At 41.7% G+C, this 19,641-nt stretch overlaps 1 protein-coding gene across 2 annotated transcripts in view; it reads left to right on the top strand.

Moving 5' to 3' along the window:
- Positions 1-19,641, top strand: part of adgrg2a (adhesion G protein-coupled receptor G2a) — a 124,238-nt gene that overhangs the window by 60,099 nt on the left and 44,498 nt on the right. For both annotated transcript variants that reach the window (XM_035416333.1, XM_035416332.1), the window contains exons 10-21: positions 2,823-2,874; positions 3,001-3,038; positions 5,857-5,987; positions 6,891-7,008; positions 7,834-7,898; positions 11,873-11,920; positions 12,485-12,552; positions 13,102-13,148; positions 14,980-15,016; positions 16,128-16,162; positions 18,579-18,706; positions 18,847-18,967. In XM_035416333.1, the coding sequence (XP_035272224.1) occupies positions 2,823-2,874; positions 3,001-3,038; positions 5,857-5,987; positions 6,891-7,008; positions 7,834-7,898; positions 11,873-11,920; positions 12,485-12,552; positions 13,102-13,148; positions 14,980-15,016; positions 16,128-16,162; positions 18,579-18,706; positions 18,847-18,967 (888 nt within the window). The remainder of the gene's footprint in view (positions 1-2,822; positions 2,875-3,000; positions 3,039-5,856; positions 5,988-6,890; positions 7,009-7,833; positions 7,899-11,872; positions 11,921-12,484; positions 12,553-13,101; positions 13,149-14,979; positions 15,017-16,127; positions 16,163-18,578; positions 18,707-18,846; positions 18,968-19,641) is intronic.

Below are 19,641 nucleotides of genomic sequence, written 5' to 3'. Positions count from 1 at the left end.
CTATCTTGGCAAGTTTGAGGGTTTCCCATGATCACCAACCATACAAGGGGGTTGAATAGGGAAAAGCCTGTGGAACTCTGGTGCACCTCACAGATAATAAAAAAGACATATGGGAACAACTGATGACAATTTTTGACATCTGTTTCAGTTACTTTGCCAAGCATGAACTTCAACATCTTTTTGAATAACTCAACCAAGCCGTCCATCTGGGGGTGATATACTAAGGTACACAACTCTGTAGCTATGCTTGCCCTGGAAAGCAGCAATACCTTTCTGACCAGTGAATGTGTAAGGGTGGTACATAATGGAATTGTCTTGGAGCAGCGAATGGCATCGTCTGACAAAACCCGGATGAAGTGGTGATCTCAGCTGGTCTTTGGGAGGGATCCAATGATTCCATGCCAGACATTCAAATTGCTCTGTCGATGATGAGAAGTGTAATTAATGAGCTCTAAGGGGCAACCTGTGTTTGTGAAGGTTCTATCTCAATGTGCAGGAACTCTGTGAAGACTTTACTGGCAACCATTTCTCCAAGGGCTGGTGGTTCTCAGGCACATGCATCTGGGGGGCAGTATCCATGTCATCTCCCATCCTGGGTGGAATCATGTCTTCATATTCTGAAATATCTGACTTGTCCATGGGAGGTGTCTCAATTAGGGCAGCACAGGCAGGTTTCAGCTTTGGTGTGACAAATTTCACGCTTGTTTGTTTTTTGGCTATGGCTCCCTGGCTCCAGTATTTGGAAAAGAGGGAACAGTCCCTTCTCACCAATACATGTACGAGTAAGTTCTCTACTGTTCCAGCATGAAGCATAGCTTTGGGTTTGAATCCTTGCTAGGGTGGTAGGATGCAGCTTGATGTCACTGTGCATCCACCCAGATGTGGACTGTCTCCTGAATGGGTTCTCCCACATACTCTGGTTTGACTAGACTAATCTTGCTGCCAGAGTCCAGTAAAGCCTGAGTGTCTTTTCTGCCCACTCTGTACTGGAACGCTGGGCATTTCAGTCTCTTTGTGAGCCCAGAAGATGTGACCAGAAGACAAGTGTTTCTGGTGCCCTCGCTCAAGGCAACTGTGGGCACAGTGCATCTTGCTTAGAGCAGTTTCAGGCAGTATACCCCTCCTGTCCAAAGGCTCTCAGGAGTAAAGAGAGGTAGGCACATTCTGGGTGAGGTCTGTAACCCATGTCTGTGACTGTGGGGCTCTTTCTAATCAGCTGGACCTCCTCTCTGAGCTGGGCATTGCTTGGGGAACATCTTGGATTTCTCCTGGGTAACATGGTGATTTTCCAGAAATACAATTAACATTATTACGTCATTGGGGCAGTTCTGGGCAGCATACCATTTGGCATCCATGGTAGCGCTCAAATACTCCAGTCCCGTATCACATGTTCCAGGAGGGGAGGCTTGGTCCCTTCAGCTAAACAGCTCCTTATCAGTTGGGCCAACTCAGCAACCTGAATGTGGGCTGACTGACCTGGATTTTTTAGTGCAACAAAAGGAATATCTGGACTATAGTGTCAGATTCTGGTTCCAATTTCCCTGGTCTGCATAGAGATCTGCGTGCCCACATTGTCCACCATATGTAGCAGCCCTGAGTCTGAGAGATTGCCCATGTGGGCAAAACAGGACCAAAAACAAGGAATTAGCATAACAAAAAGAGCAATCTTTAATTAAATCCAGAGGAACGGGGAACGGGCAAAAGAAAACTCTGTGCTTGCCACCAGTATCTTGTCAGTATCTGTCCTGGTGACAGATATGGAAAGAGAGTGACAGAAGTTAAGCACCGCAAATCAGTCCAAATTCTGGCTTATGGTTTTTCTTCTCCTGTTAGCTGGACAGAGAGATGGGTAGCTGCCTTTTTTCCTGTCTTCTTCTCCCCTCTCTAGCAACTGCTCTTCTTTTTGCCAGCATCTTATTGCTGACAAGTGTCCACTGGGTTACCTCCAGGTTACATTGGTTGTCAGTGTATGTATCATAGTTAACTCTTGTCCCCAGCTGGCATACTTGAAGGGATGCTGTCCTGGTATGTAGCTCCCTCCACTGGTAGTTAGGGAATAATGGTGAGAGGAATTACCACGGTATGTATACATGTATCTTCACCCATGTGCATGAGTACATACTGTATATAAATATATACATGTATGTGTCCATGACAGGGTTGAGATCAATTCTGAATTGAATTAAGAATTGCTGATAAATTCCAATTCATTTAATATATTTGAACTGAAAATAATGACATAGAATTTGAATGAGAGGGAATGTAATTAAATTAAATCAAATGCCTAATTCATTTAAATGTATCACTTTAAACCAAGTTAACTTTCATATCAATGCCACATTTCAGGCATTAATGGGCTCCGCTATGGTTCTCCACAATGGAGGTAGAGACAAAACTGGGTCTGTAAGCCACCATTACCAATTAGGTATGCTCTAAGCCTTTGCCTCCATGAACATTTTTCACTCAGTTTTGCTCAAGATCCACCAGGAGTAGGACTCTCTTCATGCCCCCAGATGGCCTCAATGGCTATGGTTCTTTGAACCGAGGACCATGCTGGGCCATGCTGGCTCCTCATGCCAGCTCCCACAGAGGAAGGACCTGCTCTCACAATGCAAAGGGACATTGGAATGACTTCCAAAATACTGAATTAGCCCCAGCCCTGGTGTAAGTGTGTCGATGCATGTGGGTATGTCTCTGTAGGTTTATGTTCATTGTTGTGTATGTGGTGAATGTATTTGTTTGTGTGTGTGTGTGTGTGTATGTGAATGTGTGTGTCAGTATGAGTGCATATGCAATAAAAGTATGCTGTTCTTTTGCTGCAGAGGTCAGAACACATGCAAAAATGAGACAGAGACAGCAGTCAGTCTTTTGGAGGTGAGCTCCTCTTTCCTTCTACCTACTGGCAGTCTTTCTGTTCTCTCTTATAGAGCTTCCCCACTGAAGCTCCTGCTCTTCTCTCTTTAATAGCCTCTTATGACAGAATAACTTGTCTCTTTACAGGACCTTGAGGTGACATGCAACACCAAGGTAGACATAAGGTTAGTATCTGAAACTTATCAGAGCTGGGAACTCCATCCCCCATTGGGGTCGAATTAAAACTACGTGGCCCCGAGGCTACATCAACCCGACAACTTACAAATAAAATGTAGCCAAATCAACAGCAGCTCACATCTCTGAATTATTAATGTCATTAGATAATAGTGCACGGCAGAGAAGCAATAGCCTACTGAACATGAATGCATAATCAGTACTCATATGTAAGCCCACTCCTACTAAAACTCAGACATGAAGCTTATAGTCTTGCTTGTTTATGGGCTCAATTTAGTGTATGCCCTTGTGTGTAGGTCTAATGATCTAAATAACATTTCACATTAACCTTCCAAGCAGGTTAGCGCTTTAATGAAACAATAAAAACAAGTTTGTTCTTGCCTTTCAAGCTCAGAAGTCCATAACGATATCCCAGAAATCCAGGGTGTTTAACAAGTCGTTTTATAAGGATTTGCAATTTAGATTCCTCAGCCTTTCTTGGTGGTCTAATTTTATTCTTTTTCAGTGACAGTTTAGAAGTATCCCGATGTCTTCTAATCACAGGGAAAGTTAAATAGATTGTAACTTGTGAGGACGGAGTGTAGCACAGTGGGTAAGGAACTGGGCTTGTAACCATAAGGTCTCAGGTTCGATTCCGGGGTAGGACACTGCCGTTGTACCCTCGAGCAAGGTATTTAACCGAAATTGCTTCAGTATATATCCACCTGTATAAATGGATACAATGTAAAAATGCTATGTAAAAAGTTGTGTAAGTCGCTCTGGATAAGAGCGTCTGATAAATGCCTGTAATGTAATGTAACTTTCCTTATGAGCTGTAAGAGTGCCCTTGCACATTGTGGCTCATGAGTAGCTAGCATGAGGTAAAACTGACATCTGCAGGAAATTGTGTGTGTGTGCACTGAGCTAGCTAAAAAACTATCAAATTGTGTTTGCAGAAGCAGAAATGTATCATAATTTAAGATAACATAATGATGAGAACAGGCCAGTTTCCAGATTAAATTAGTGCTTTGATTGCCTACATACTAGACAGTATCTAACACCATACCAAGCCTAGTCTTGAAAATTCCCTGAGTTTCTGCCTCTACTACATGACCTGGCAGGCTATTCCACACATTGACTACTCTTTGGGTGAAAAAATTCTTCCTAACATCTGTACTTAATTTACCTTTTGCTAATTTCCATTTATGTCCCCTTGTTCTACTAACAGAACTCAAATCTTTGAAAGCCCCAATCAAATCATCCCTGAGTCTCTTTAAAAGATTAAGCATCTTAAATCTTTCCTCATAGCTTTTATCTTTCATACCAGGAATCAATTTGGTTGCTCTTCTTTAAACCTTTTCCAGAGCCTCTATATCTTTCTTGTAGTACGGTCCCCAGAACTGCTCACAATACTCCAAGTGTGGTCTAACAGATGTACTGTAATAGATAAGTAAAACTTCCTTGGATTTATACTCAGTACTTTTGGCTATATATCCCAGCATCCCATTGGCCTTTTTTTTTTTTTACTGCTACAGCACAGTGCCTAGAACCTGAAAGGCTTTGATCAACCATTACTCCCAAATCTTTTTCATCTTGAGCACATTGCAGTTTTATTCCTCCCAATAAAGTAATCCTGCCAATTTTGTTTTAAATTTCCCACATGCAGAACTTCTTGCCAGGTTTCCGTCCACTTCTGGATTTTATTTAAATCTTCTTGAATTACTTTAGTAGATTCCAAAGTATTAGCTGGGCCTCCCAGTTTTGTATCATCTGGAAATTTGAGTAATGTAATTTCCATGTCCCTGTCAAGGTCATTGATATATATGAGGAAGAGTAGTGGGCCTCTTGTTTTAAAGAACACTTGTTTTACATTGAACAACTTGTCTGAAGGCAGTGCTAGCTAAGCAGTTTAAATATAGTTTGGTAAATATATCTGCAATATTTATTCTATTTAGTATTCAAGCTTGCTATCCATGACAGAAAATATTCTGAGACCATTTTTGACCCAAGATCAAATTGAATTTTAATACCAAGTTACCTGAGTGACAGCGAACCTAGCATAACACTGGCTTTCTACTTGAACAAGTGGGAATATAATCATTATCTGGTTGCTAGGTCATATATACAGTTTGGGCTATTTTCTGGTTTAGTTTGAGTCTGACCCTCAAGTGTTGCCAGGAAAATGGCAGCTTTTACAGCTTTTATTTTAATTTTAGGTTTGTGACCATGGTATGAATAGTCAATGTGAGGTATTTGGATTTAAGACTTTAATGGACTTTGCTTCAGGTTGGGTCGTTCATCTTTGAATTGTGCATTAGAATCATATAGCCACACCTAGTCTTGGATTATCCTTTACGTAATAAGTGCCTGGGTGGCAGGAAATATGACAGTGTGCCACTTTTAACTTATAAAAAACCCTGCTTGCTGGTATGTGGACACCATTCTTGTCCATAAATAATGTTGGCAGTGTAATTTTCCTAAATAACTTACATCAATTAGTACACAGCAGACATGGCTCAATGGCACGCACATCACTTTTTGTTCGGTGGTGGTGGTGGGGGGGGGGGGGGGGTACATGCCACTACAATGGTATGCCAAAAAGGCAAAAAATGCAAAAGAATGGTAATGTATGCCGCGTCATATTGCAGAGTCCGACTTTAAAAATGTATTATCTTATTAAAACTCTCATTTTCATTTTGGGTCAATCCATGCCTCTTAAAGTGTGGGGCCCCTGGGCAGCAGCCCTTGCATCCCACTGGGAGAAGCGAACCTTCCCCCCATGCAGTGAGTGGTTGGGTACATCTCTCTCTTTCTGCCACCTCCCTCCAGTGTGACTAACTGCACAGTCCTGCTGCAGCTGAGTCAGCCGACAGACAACTGCATGCTCAGACAGGTGCTGCAGGAGAGTAGTCTGGACACTTCCATCCAGGCTCGTGTGCTGGGTGAAGTGGAGAGAGTGGGTATGTGTCATCTGAAGCCTGTACACTAAGGACTTTCATATGGAACAGGTATATAATCATTGGCCACTTTATTAGGTACACCTTGCTAGTACTGGGTTGTCTTCTGCTGCTGTAGCCCATCTGCTTCAAGGTTCGACGTGTTGTGCATTCAGAGATGCTCTTCTGCATACCTCGGTTGTAACAAGTGGTTATTTGAGTTACTGTTGCCTTTCTGTCAGCTCGAACCAGTCTGGCCATTCTCCTCTCACCTCTGCCATCAACAAGGCATTTTCGCCCAGAGAACTGCCGCTCACTGGATATTTTCTCTTTTTCGGACCATTCTCTGTGAACCCTAGAGATGGTTGCGCTTGAAAATCCCAGTAGATCAGCAGTTTCTGAAATACTCAAACCAGCCCAACAAACATGCCACGTTCAGAATCACTTAAATCACCTTTCTTCCCCATTCTGATGCTTGGTTTGAACTTCAGCAGATCGTTTTGACCATGTCTACATGCCTAAATGCATTGAGTTGCTGCTACTAGATTGGCTGATTAGATATTTGCGTTAACGTGCAGTTGAACAGATGTACCTAATAAAGTGGCCGGTGAGTGTATAGGGCTCTCACAGAGAACAGGTACAATCATAATTTTCACCTGAACCAGATACAGCCAGGCCTCTCACCTAATTGAGGATACCATAGTGTAAGTGTGTGTGTGTTTTTCTTGTGTGTGTGTGTGTGTGCCTGCATGGTCTGATTCGCATTGCAGAGCAGAAACTGCATAATTCACTAAATGTACCTTTGTTTGCATAGAAGACCTATGCTGCTGCAGACATGACTCCCACAGCAATATATTAATACACATATAATAGCTGTGCCAAAGTAGAATTAGATTCAGACAGGACTAAGATTACTTTTCTGTGCAGGTAAGGGGTTGTGCCAGAATGGGGACACATTAACAACTGATGACGGATATGTGAGGTGCACTTCCTCTACCTCATTCTCTGAAGTCTGCTCTTCTGGAGGACCACTGACTGTGACATGGTAAGGGCCAGTGAATGTGACATGATGAGGACCAGCAACTGTGACATGGTCAGGGCCAGTAAATGTGACATAGTAAGGGTCAGTGAATGTGACATGTTAAGGGCCAGTGAACGTGACATAGTAAGGGTCAGTGAATGTGACATGGTAAGGGCCAGTGAATGTGACGTGGTAAGAGTCAGTGAATGTGACATGGTAAGGGCCTGTGAATGTGACATGGTACGGGTCAGTGAATGTGGCATGGTAAGGGCCAGTGAATGTGACATGGTACGGGTCAGTGAATGTGACATGGTAAGGGCCCGTGAATGTGACATGGTAAGGGCCAGTGAATGTGACGTGGTAAGAGTCAGTGAATGTGACATGGCAAGGGCCTGTGAATGTAACATGGTACGGGTCAGTGAATGTGACATGGTAAGGGCCAGTGAATGTGACATGGTACGGGTCAGTGAATGTGACATGGTAAGGGCCAGTGAATATGACATGGTGTGGGCCAGTGAATGTGACATGGTTATATACAGGGAACATCACATGCTTCAGTCATAATCCAGCACTATTTATCCATTTGTTGGTGAAGTACTATGATATCCCTGTGGAAATTCTGTTTATATTAAGGGCTGGCAGCATTTATCATGGAGAAATGTGTACAATTATGCCATGCACTTTTCAGATGCTGTATTTGTAACAATTTGTCCAATTGAACCAGGGCTCGAATTATGCCATCTAGTGGTAAGAGGCCACTATTGCAGCATCAGCTCCATCAGTGAGTGAGTAGCATCATAATGTTAATTTTATATATTGTGCCCAACTGACCTCTGTGCCTCCCTGCAGCACCTACATGGAGACAGCATACATTCCAATGGCGATGCATTCACCCATTAGCCAGCTCTGTAACCGTAAGTACAGGCCTCCCTCAAATGACAAGCTACTCTGTAGCTAAAGAAACGAAAGCTAAACTACTTAATGCTGTGATTCCAAAACTGTAGATTGGGAGCCACTGGTGAGGGGTTGAAGTGGGTTTGTGAAATGCATCAGGAAAAAATCTTTGGACACAAAGAATGGATAGTGAACATTGTATTTGCATGGGAGCGCACAGTCATGTCAAGATGGGACCCGGAGTTACATGGATGAATAGGGTTGTCAGGTATCTAGCTACAGTAGTTAGCAATTCAGCTAGCTGCTAGTGCTAGCTAGATATTGTTAGATTTCTCACAGTGCATGCCTATATATACAATATATTTTGTGTGGAAATCAATATAGCAATGTAAGGTACATTGCCTTAACCTATGTGCATTTGGCTCTTTCAATCATATTGATTTTCACCTGTTTTGCATTAATCCAATTTATGACAAATAACATTGACATTTGTGACTAAATCAACTGATAGAAAAAGGTTTCTATAGGTATATGCTGCAAAATTAGTCCAACATTTGGCAACTTGGCTGCAGATGGGTCAGTATTTCATTATCTTCATAGTTTTTCATGAATACGCGTGCGTGTCTTTGTACTGTAGACATTTTTAAAAGTAGAGATCAAGATTTATATATTTGTTGTATATTTAGTTATTTTAATAGTCCAGTTTTGGACTCCATTGAAAATGAGCCAGCTATTGCTGGCCTAATGGGTAATCCTTGCACTCAATACTCTACAAATTGTTTCTCATTTTAGCATCTCACGTTTTACAATAGCCCTCTTTGAACTGTTTTAAGTAAGTGTATTTGTTCTATTTTGTAATTTTTATATGATGAGTGCAAATAAATAATAAATTAAAAATAATAATAAATAAATTAAATACATCAAATCAAATACAAAATGTTATTTTGTTATTCTTGTCCTTTAAGGACTAGAAACAAAACAGCTGCTAGGAAAGACAAGAGATTTCAGGACAGTCAATTGCCATAGCTAATTGTTGCAAATCAGGAATTCAGAGTGTGTTGTAAGTTGAAAGTCAACATTGTAAAAGAGGTGGTATTAATGTAACAAAATATATATGTATAGAAATTGAATTTTTTCATTTAGACAGTTTGTTATGTGTATTTTGACATACTTGCATTTTAATAGGTAAAGGTGCTCAGTCCTCATGAATATGCATTTATTTGCAGATCAGCTGCATTTATTCGTGGATCAGTTACATTTATTTATTTATTTTTGAGACAATAATACTCCCATAATTGGCTGCTGCAACAAGTTTCCTGACCTAACTTGCTTTGCACATTCCATGCGCAATGGTCATTAATGGTCAGGTATTTCTACATAGCAGCTTTTGATTCCCTGTTTAGCTAAGGATTAATACAAAGATGATACATGCCACATTTTATGTTGGACTGCGGACAAGATTTTTGTTGTTTTTCAATAAATACAATATGGCAGAAGTTGGTCTGAAAAGTTGGTAATTTGGAGGAGTGGAACCTGTGTAGAAAGGTTCATGTCTCTGTGTCATTACATTACATTACATTTATTTGGCAGACGCTTTTATCCAAAGCGACGTACAAAAAGTGCATTTCATGGTCATAGACAACTGCTAAACACAGGTTCAGTAAGGTACAATACTTATTTTGTACAGCTATTTCTAGCCAAGAACACAGTTTAGTTCACACAGTGAACGCTATTCAGACCTAACCGCTGCAAAGCCAACTAGGCAGAAGAATAAGCTACAGTATTAGGACAAATACAAATTACCAAGAAGTGCTGGGATGGGTAACAAGTGGGGGGGGGGGGGATTTAGAGTGAAATATACAGCGTGGTGGTGGTTAGTCTAGGTATAGTCTGAAGAGATGAGTCTTCAGGCCACGGCGGAAGATGGGTAGTGAGGGGGAGGTTTGGAGAGGGACGAGGAGTTCGTTCCACCACTGGGGAGCTAGGGTGGAGAAGCTCTGTGATCCCTTTGGGCGGGTGGGAGGGGTTACAAGGCGCCCTGCTGCCACAGAGCGGAGTGGTCGAGCAGGCACATAGAATCGAGTCATGTCCTGCAAGTAGATGGGGGCTGTCCTGTTGGCAGCAGTGTAGGCAAGGGTCAGGGCTTTGAACCGAATCCTGCTAGCGACCGGTAGCCAGTGGAGTGATCGCAGCAGAGGAGTGACGTGGGAGAATTTGGGAAGGTTGTAGATGAGTCGGGCAGCGGCATTCTGAATCATCTGTAGTGGCTGTATGGCACAAGCTGGCAGGCTTGCAAGGAGAGAGTTGCAGTAATCAAGGCGAGAGGTCACCGTAGCCTGGACGAGCAGCTGGGTGGAGTGCGTCATCAGGTATGGTCGAATCCTTCTGATGTTGTACAGAAGGAATCTGCAGGACCGTGATGTTGCCTTGATGTGCTCCTTGAGGTCCAGTTGGTCATCCAGGACCACCCTCAAGCTCTTGGCAGAGTGAGAGGCAGTCACTGTGGTGCGATCAACTGTGATTGAGAGCTCACGAAGTAAGGAGGTCTTGCACGGAAAGAAGAGCAGCTCAGTTTTGTTGAGGTTGAGCTTCAGATGGTGGCTGGCCATCCAGGTGGAGATGTCAGCCAGACAGGAAGAGATCTTATCATTGACCTGTGTAGCCAAGGGGGGGAAAGAAAAGAAGAGTTGCGTGTCATCTGCATAACAATGATAGGAGAAGCCATGTGAATTAATAACTGAACCAAGAGATCTGGTGTATAAGGAGAACAGCAGAGGACCCAGTACAGATCCCTGCGGCACTCCTGTAACAAGGGGATGAGAAGCAGAGGCAGACCCCTTCCAGGTGACCTGGTAGAACCTATCTGCAAGATAGGAAGCGAACCAAGACAGGGCAGTCCCGGTGATGCCCATCCCAGCCAAGGTGGAGAGGAGTATTTTATGGTTGACCGTGTCGAAAGCTGCAGACAGGTCAAGAAGGATCAGGATGGAGGAGAGGCGTGAGGCTCTTGAAATGGCAAGTGCCTCCATCACAGCTAGGAGTGCAGTCTCTGTTGAGTGCCTGGATCGGAAGCCAGACTGGTGAGGGTCTAGCAGGTTATTCTGATGGAGAAAAGAGGTTAGTTGTTTAAGAACTGCTCATTCAAGGGTTTTGGACAGAAAGGGTAGAAGTGATACGGGTCGATAATTCATTACATCGGAGGGGTCTGAGGTGGGTTTCTTGAGGAGTGGGGTAACACGAGCCATCTTAAAATCAGAGGGAACATGACCAGAGGAAAGAGAGGAATTAATAATGGAGGACAGATAGGGAAGGAACTCGCTGGAAATGGATTGGAGAACTGTAGATGGGATGGGGTCAAGTGGACAGGTGGTTGCACGATGAGAGGTGATGAGCTGTAGTACATCGGAATCCTCTAGCATCTCAAAGGAGGTCAGTGTGGCGAACAGATGGAATGCATCAAAGCTTGAAAATCCAGTGTCCCAGTTTAGGGGCCTTTTAGGGCGTTTTATAGCCTGTTGTGGTCAAATTTGTTGTATGGATGTGGCAGAAGAATAACAGTAATAAAACTAAAAAAACACATATTATTGTGAGCAAGGGGGTTTTCAATGGGTCTGAGGTAAACAGTGTATGTGGGAACCAAACCCTGCTCTCCCACTTCACAACGCAGCAACATTACAACATCAGCAAAAAGAGAGGTTTAGGCAGACTGCCCTGCTATAGTTTTCTATTGAGAGACATCACCCTGGTTGATAGACATGATCCCTAAAGTATGATTTTTTTAATGACCTGTGCACTTGAACATAAATAATCTGTATCATTGCTGTAAATGTCTTAGAAGGTAGTAATCAGTAATAACTCTCTGAGTAGGTCAAGTGTGTCATTGAATCAGTTTTTGAATCTACTTGCATGATGACATAATGGTTAGCAATGGTTAGCATCAGAGGTGACTGATGAATATTACCATGAATCTGAAAGAAGCTTTTCTGTGTTTCAGGGAAAGAGCAGCAGTATTGTAACTGCTCAGATTTCTGCAGAGACACAGGTAGGTGTCCCAGCCAGGCAATATAATATAGCATGGGCTGGGTTAGTTACCAGGCACATCATACTTTTTACACAGATCAATCATTATTGGAGTAAATACCCTCAAATTTAAGAAAACAGTCTGCACTTTAACCTCATATTCAAGTTCAATGTGTGGAGTACAATGCCAAAACAACACAATTTTTTATCACTGTCCCTATACTTTTTCATTTAACTGGAGAACTCTCCTCTGATGGGCTCTGGGCTGTGTGATTCTGTGTGCCCTGTAGGGGGTAAAATACATTGTGTGGCCTTGTGTGTAGGAGAAGGAGCAGTGCAGTCAAGCCCACTGCGGTCCCAATTTGTCTATACCACACTACCATGAGCACTGTAAATGCTCAAAATGTCGGTTTTCTTATTCTTTTGTTGTTTTTTTTCCTTTTTCACTGGGATGATATGGTGCTGATGATATAAAGATCAATATAATTGTGCAGCACTGATGAAAAAACCCAAAAAAAGAAAAAAACTGATTAGAGCTGTCTCCATCCAGCTGTGCTGTCACCTGTCCACCTTCTCTCTGTTACAGCTGTGTACTACCTGCTGGACATTAACATTCTCAGTGCAGCTATCTCAATCACAGACATCAGGAAAATGGTGAGCCATCCTGCCTGGCTGTTCCCAGAGAGATAAATATTAAAGATTTAGCGGTTGCTTCACTGTTCTAGTCTGTGGTTGGTGCCCTATAGTCTGGGATTGGACCAGTGGTGGTAGCTGGTAGCCCTGCAGAGTGATACATGATTGGCAATAGTGTCATGCAAGATTAGCGATGGTTCAGTTAGCCTGGATCTGCATCTCATTAGTCTCTACCAGCCCCTGCTGGTTAATCAGGTGCCCATGGTCAGCTTACTCAAGCTGCACATGAAGTGTCTTTTGCCGACACAGTGCTGTGCAAAATTGGCTTGTGGGCTGCGGTGTGAAAAGAAGTGGTGACATCACTTGCTCTGGAGGAGAGTATGCTTGTCTTCACTCCTGTATTGGCTGTGGAATCTGTAGCATGAGCACAGCTGGATATGATTCTGCTTTCCAAAATGGGGAGCATTGCTTTAAAGTGTGTGAAAGCGTTGTCTAGTTATTAAATGTTGTTCATCCTGTGTTTGTCTTGCTTTATGACCTTGCTGAATCCTGACCTGTCTCTCTCTTCAGGTTTCTCAGCTGAGCTCAGCACAACCTTGTAAAAGTCCTGTCACCATGTATGTATCTCTCTCTCTCCTTCACCCTCACTCTCACTCAATTCAATTTAAAGTGCTTTTTTGGCATGCCAGAATTAGCATTTCTATTGCCAAAGCATAGCAAGTGAAACATGTGAAACATCTGAAGAATGCTTGTTTTTCTTCTTTAATCAAAATTCTATTCACTGCTTGTTGCTTCCAGTTGCATTCAGGAAAGAAAGAGACTTTATCGAATTCGATGGTGAAAGACAGTTTAGCTCTTTAATGTGTGGTTACAGATCTGCATGGTCTTACGAGCATCTCCAGTCTAACACAACAGCTTATGTACAATCTCTAAGCAAATGGTGTCTGGCAGGATGAAAATTCACATCAATGTGATAATTCACTCCTTCCCTGGTTCCTGTCCCTGGCAATCTGTGACTCTTCACATATTATAATTTCTATTCACCCAGGGTTGCTTTTCCAATGGCTCTCGGCACCAACAGCCGCTTTTCCATCATAGGGCTGACCCGTTACCAGGGCCACTCCGTGCCGTTCCGCGCTGCTCAGTACTCGTGGGAACGGTAGTTTCTGTTTCCACCGTCGGGCTGCTAAAACCAGAACTAGGAAGTATCTAGTGAGGACAGAAAGTGACATGGTGGATCAGCGACGGCGTCACGTTGTGAATGTAATATGCGCCAGTTGTTATTGTCGCTCCCCATACTGTTCCGTTTTTGTTATGTTATATTTCGTTGGCTGATGAAACGGACAAGGATTCTGTGTATTTTGGTCTGTTTTTGGTTTTTCTTTTTAGCGTATCCTCCACTCGCCATCACTGCTGCATGCACTCAAAAAACTACTAACTAACGCTTACATTACAGTCTGAAATATCCGCATTATATAATACCACTATCCTATTTAAAGTCACTCAATCCAAAAATAACGTGTATAACCGAACTATTTTGAGCAGTAATACTTACATAGCAATGATGAAATTTTATCTGTGCTCAGACAGAGACAGTAAATCAACGAGTTCAATCGGCTTCTGTTTTGCTCCAGAAAACGATGTCAGATAGGTCTATCAGCAAATATACGGCTTAGCTATGCCCAGAAGTCCTCAATAATAATAGTATTTTCCAAGAAATTACAAAAAATCATTAACAACGTTTCGTTAGGTACAGCGTCTTAATGTGAAGACGCTGAAAGTGAATGCGATGATAAGAAAATTTTTGGTTACGCTGACCTATAAAACGCTATTCCAAAAGCAAAATTAGACATGTTATACATCGTTAGAAAGCTTATACTCTCACCTACTCTCACCATTTTTATTTATATTAGCTTCTCCACTGACCTAGCTTGCGGAAGATGACGTGAAGAGACCGTATGCAGAGTCACAAAACTGACGTAATATGAAACCAATCAGTGAATACGTCATTAAGCCTGCCCACCCGAACGGTTCTGCTTCACTGAGCACGGTTGTCTAACCGTGCCGAAAATATCGTGCTGGGCACGGTTTGTAATCGTTCTGTGCCAAACTGTTTCCAGGTGGAAACACCATTGGAACCGTTCCTCTCCGTGCTCAGAACCGTTCGGCCCTGCAGTGAAAAAGGGGCTTAAGTCTCGGGGGAGAGCTTGCATTTGAAAAGGGGTACTCAACAACTAGACGGACACAGGATGGGTGTGGGGACTTAAACAATTTATAACTCTGAAAACTTTAAATGAGACACATTACTAAAAAACACCAAAATCTAACACATCAGACAACAAAGAGTAGTAATAGAACAATGTGATTGTGCATATACATATGCACATACATAGTACATTTGTTTTATTGTTTGCTGTCTAATTAAAAATTTTCTCTCTCATTTTGCAGATGTCAAAGTTTTCACTTAATATCTGCAGTCTACCAGGTATATAAACAATTTTTTTACTCATCATATTTCAGTAGAAACAACTACAGTACATCCCATTAATAGCTACAGCACTGAAGAATGACAATAAATATATAGAATCAAAAAACAAAAAGATTTAGAAAAGCGTGCTACTTATTGACAATAATTATCAGTACATTCTGCATATTAATGTTCACACCCACAAATACATGAACAGGGTGAACAAAATTGTAGTGTGTGCTCTTAAATAATTGGCTTTCATCAATATACTCTGGACCAAATATGCCTACAACAGAAAATTACTGCACATAGCTTCTTGGATTCTTAGAAATAGTGATCATGCTCAATGCATGCTCATGCTCAAAGTAGAGTTTAGAGTCTTGGGTTTGAATCAGTGGTTCTCAAACTTGCTCCCAGGGTACCACTGTGTATGCTGGTTTTTGTTCCAACCACAACTGCATTAATTAACAAGCTGTTCATTTTTCTTAATTATGCATTTTTTTATCCTCTTAATTTACATTAGGTCAGACATATCTAAGCATTCTATGAATAATAAAAGTCCCATATTCACATGGTGCCGTATTGCAAATGATTACATAAAGCGAGGTAAAAAAAATGTGAAAAATGAGGTGAATCAAAAGGCTCCAAATTGGTGCATGTGTGGACACATGGTTACAAACACGAACCATTTGGTAGATAATGAAGTATTTAATGACAAAGCAAGAAAAAGCATGTCAAACCTGCATTGTGTTCATAAGTTAAAAGGAAGAACATTTGTCCAGCAACCTAATTAGGAGCCTATTGATTAACCTCAGTCTTTAATTTTATCAGTCAAAAATGTGTTACCTTTTTATGTAATTGTGAAAATGGGACTTTTGGGAATGCAATTGGGGTTGGAATAAAAACCAGCAAACATAGTGGTACCCCGGGACCGAGCCTGAGAATCACTGGGGTAGATAGTTTACATGGTATAATACTGGGAAAAATTAAAGAAGAAGCAATTCATGCTAACCATAAACCAGGGCTATTAAATTGTTGACCTAAAATATATGCACTTCCGTACAAATTCCTCCCGGGATGATAGTAAAGATGTGGCGCAGTGTTTTCATTGTGTACTGTGTATCTGCAGGGGGCTCATCTGGAATGCCATGGGACGGACTCTCGGTAAGACTGGGGGAAGCTTTGCACTCTGGTGTCTACATGCAAAACAGGCCACCGGGAATACAAAGTACATACAGAGCCTGGGTTGGCAACTGGGAAAAATCTGGCTCCGCAGCAATATTGTGTGGCCTGTGAAATCCCCCCCTCCCCCCAATTACCCTGGACAAAGCTATATTTCAGCCTAGGGTTAAATGATAGAAGTGAGATCAGATTTTTTAAATTAATTAAATTTGCAAAAAAAAAAAAAAAAAAAACAATAAGTACATAGGTCTGCATAGGACTTGGGTTGAAAGTCTGGTCTGGTAAAATCAATGTGCACAGTGAGTGCTTCCAGCCCAAATTCTTTTAGCTCAGTAGTATTCATCGGACCTTAAATTAAATTACATCCTGAGTCTGCAGTACGATAACCATACCATAGTTGGCTGCCAAGTTATTTTGTAATACAATGCTTCTTTCGTTAGCATGTTAATACATGAACTGTGTCATAGTGCAGTTTAGGCAAAGGAATGAACTGTTTTAAGTTTTAGCTGGTTTTATCTTTGTGTGTTCGTTGCTTTGTATTCATGAAATCATGAAAAATGAACCATCAGAACTGTGTATGTTTAGCTAACGTTAGGTGATTCTTTAATAAAACTAAACAACCTAAGTTCATGGGAGGCCATCTTGAACATTATCACCTGAAATCACCTTGAAAAACATGTAGCTAAATCAACTGTCAAAATTTTTTTTATTTTATTTAAAGCAAAACAGTAGCATTAACCAACATCTGCATTTGCCCATAAGTTTTGATGAATTAGCTCAATGTAGTGAACTATTTAAAAGTAGTTTTGTTTCGTTTGTACTTTAGTTCGCTTTAGTAGCTGTGCTGTATTATAACTACACTGAACAAAAATATAAATGCAACACTTATCAATGTAGAAGATTTTATTGAGTTCAAAGGTAATAAATGTAAATCAGTCAACTGAAATTGATTCATTAAGCACTTATCTATTGATTTAATGTGATTGGGGATACAGATATGCATTTGTTAGTCACAGATTCCCCAAAAAAAGAAGATACCATGAAATGAACAGAATACCGATCAGTATCTTGAGTATCAGTATCAATGCACTTGAGTTCTGGATATGCCTGCCCATACCAACACCCCACCACCACGAGCCAGTCTGTTCACAATGTTGACATCAGCAAACCGCTCACCCACCCGACGCCATACATGCTGCCTGCCATCTGCCCTGTACAGCTGAAACCGTGATTCATCAGTGAAGAGGACCATTCTCCAGCTTGCCAGTGGCCATCGAAGGTGAGCTCTTGCCTACTCACGTCAATTGTGATGCCGAACTGCAGACAAATCAAGACCCCAGTGAGGACATCGAGCACGCAGATGAGCTTTCCTGAGGCGATTTCTGACAGTTTGTGCAGAAATTCTACGGTTGTGTAAACCAACCGTTTCATCAGCTGTCCGTGTGGCTGGCCTCAGACGATCTCCTCCGGTGAAGGAGTTGGATGTGGCAGTCCTGGGCTGGCGTGGTTACACATGGTCTGTGGTTGTGAGGCCTGTTGGACGAACTTCCAAAATCTCTGAAACGACGCTGGAGGCGGCTTATGGTGGAGAAATGAACACCCATTACTCTGGGAACAGCTCTACAGGACATTCCTGCAGTCAGCATGCCAATTGCATGATCTTTTAACTCTTGAGGCATCTGTGACATGGTGTTGAACAACAAAAAAACTCAACATTTTAGGGTGGCCTTTTATTGACCCCATCATAAGGAACACCTGTGTGGTGATCATGGTTTTTAATCAGCATCTTGATATGCCACACCTGTGCAAGAGATGGATTATCTTGACAAATGAAAAATGCTAGCTATCAGTGATATAAACAAATTTGTAGGCACAATTTGAGAGAAATAAGATCTTTGTGCACATAGAACAAAGGTATTATTTAAACGCATTAAAAATGGCTGAAAAAATGAAAGTGTTGTGTTTATATTTTTGTTCAGTATACTTCCAGTGTTGAGTAATTGGTAGCTAAGTTAACTAAATTTTCAGAGTAGTTTCCCTGGCAGCCTAAGTAGCATATTCTCCAGAATCCCCACCAATCAAGGAACAGAGTTTTAATGATTAGCCAACAGATATTGCTGATTGTATCAGATTGAATTAATTTTCTTATTTAGACCTGCTGCTAAGCTATGTGAACAACATTTTATTTGCAATTTGTAGTGTTGATAGTGATAGGCTTTTTAAGTGAGTGGCCACGTTCTGGCAACTGATAACTTGGAAAAAACAGTTGTGCAAACTTAGTTTCCAACCCCTAATATAGAGAGACCTGGATGTGTTCAACCATGTATGCATGTGTGTTTCTTTGTTTATCTTTACCTATTCTGACCTGTATCTCTTTTGTATGCCCCCCTTCCTCCAGCCTATATAGCTGCAGGGTGGTTCTGAAACTATCTCAGCCAGTGGAGATGTGTTTGGCCAGTGAAGTTATGTTATATCTGCTCAAAGACAGTAATGACATTCGCTTCAATGGCACCATTACAAGAGCAGGTAAGCTCTACGGAAGCAAATCCAGGATTGGGTTCCATGTGGCAGTGTGGAGCAGTTGTCAGTCAGGAGCAGTGGCCAGAGCAGCTGAGGGCAGCAGTATGTGTGTGTGTTAATTGTAATTTTGTTTTGTGTTTTCTCAGCAATATGTGGCTGGCCCTCAGGGCCTATGGATGATCTTCTGAACTCCACCTTCACCTGGGTCTCTGCAAACCTCAATGCTTCTCAGATCTGTGATAGTCTTAATCCTGTTATCTTCTCCTGGTCAGTACTGCTCTGCCCTCAACACCAGCACTTACTACTGTTCACACAGACCACAGTATACCTCCACAGTAAATACTGTTCAGATAGGCCACAGAATACTGTTCATGGACTGCTGTCTGCTGTTTAAGAAGAACAACAGAATCAGAACCTCCATGGTGATCATCTAGACGTTCTTGTTAAGAACATTTAAAGAAATAAATGAGGGGGATTTGTATATGGTTTGAAAGATGGACACCCTACAGACTGTAACAGTTAAACCAGCAAGTGTATTTAGTTAATTAGCTCATTTGGCCAGTGTAATTGGTTACAGCGAAAACCTGCATAATACAACAGCTCTGCACGAATTGGCCACCTCATGGCTGTAACAAAAACCAGTAATACAGGGGACTAAATGACCTGTTCTTGTCATGAAATATTACGTTTTTATGTTACTAGCCCACTAACTACTGTTTGCTTGGATGTATAATTACTGTTAATGCGGACCACTAAATACTGTTCACATTGTCTTTCACCACTGATCACATAGACCATTGAGTATTGCTCATATACCTGTAACTCATGAAATACTGTTCCCATACAACTTCAGCAGAGTTCATATCGACATTCAGCTCTGTACATATTCAACAAACATATGATTTACGTGTTGTAGATCTAAAAGTCAAACTGTTTAATAG

Source organism: Anguilla anguilla, chromosome 4, assembly GCF_013347855.1.
Source record: "Anguilla anguilla isolate fAngAng1 chromosome 4, fAngAng1.pri, whole genome shotgun sequence".
Taxonomy (NCBI): Eukaryota; Metazoa; Chordata; class Actinopteri; order Anguilliformes; family Anguillidae; genus Anguilla; species Anguilla anguilla.
The sequence above is the reverse complement of the archived record's forward strand: the minus strand, read 5'-3'. Positions and strand labels throughout refer to the sequence as shown.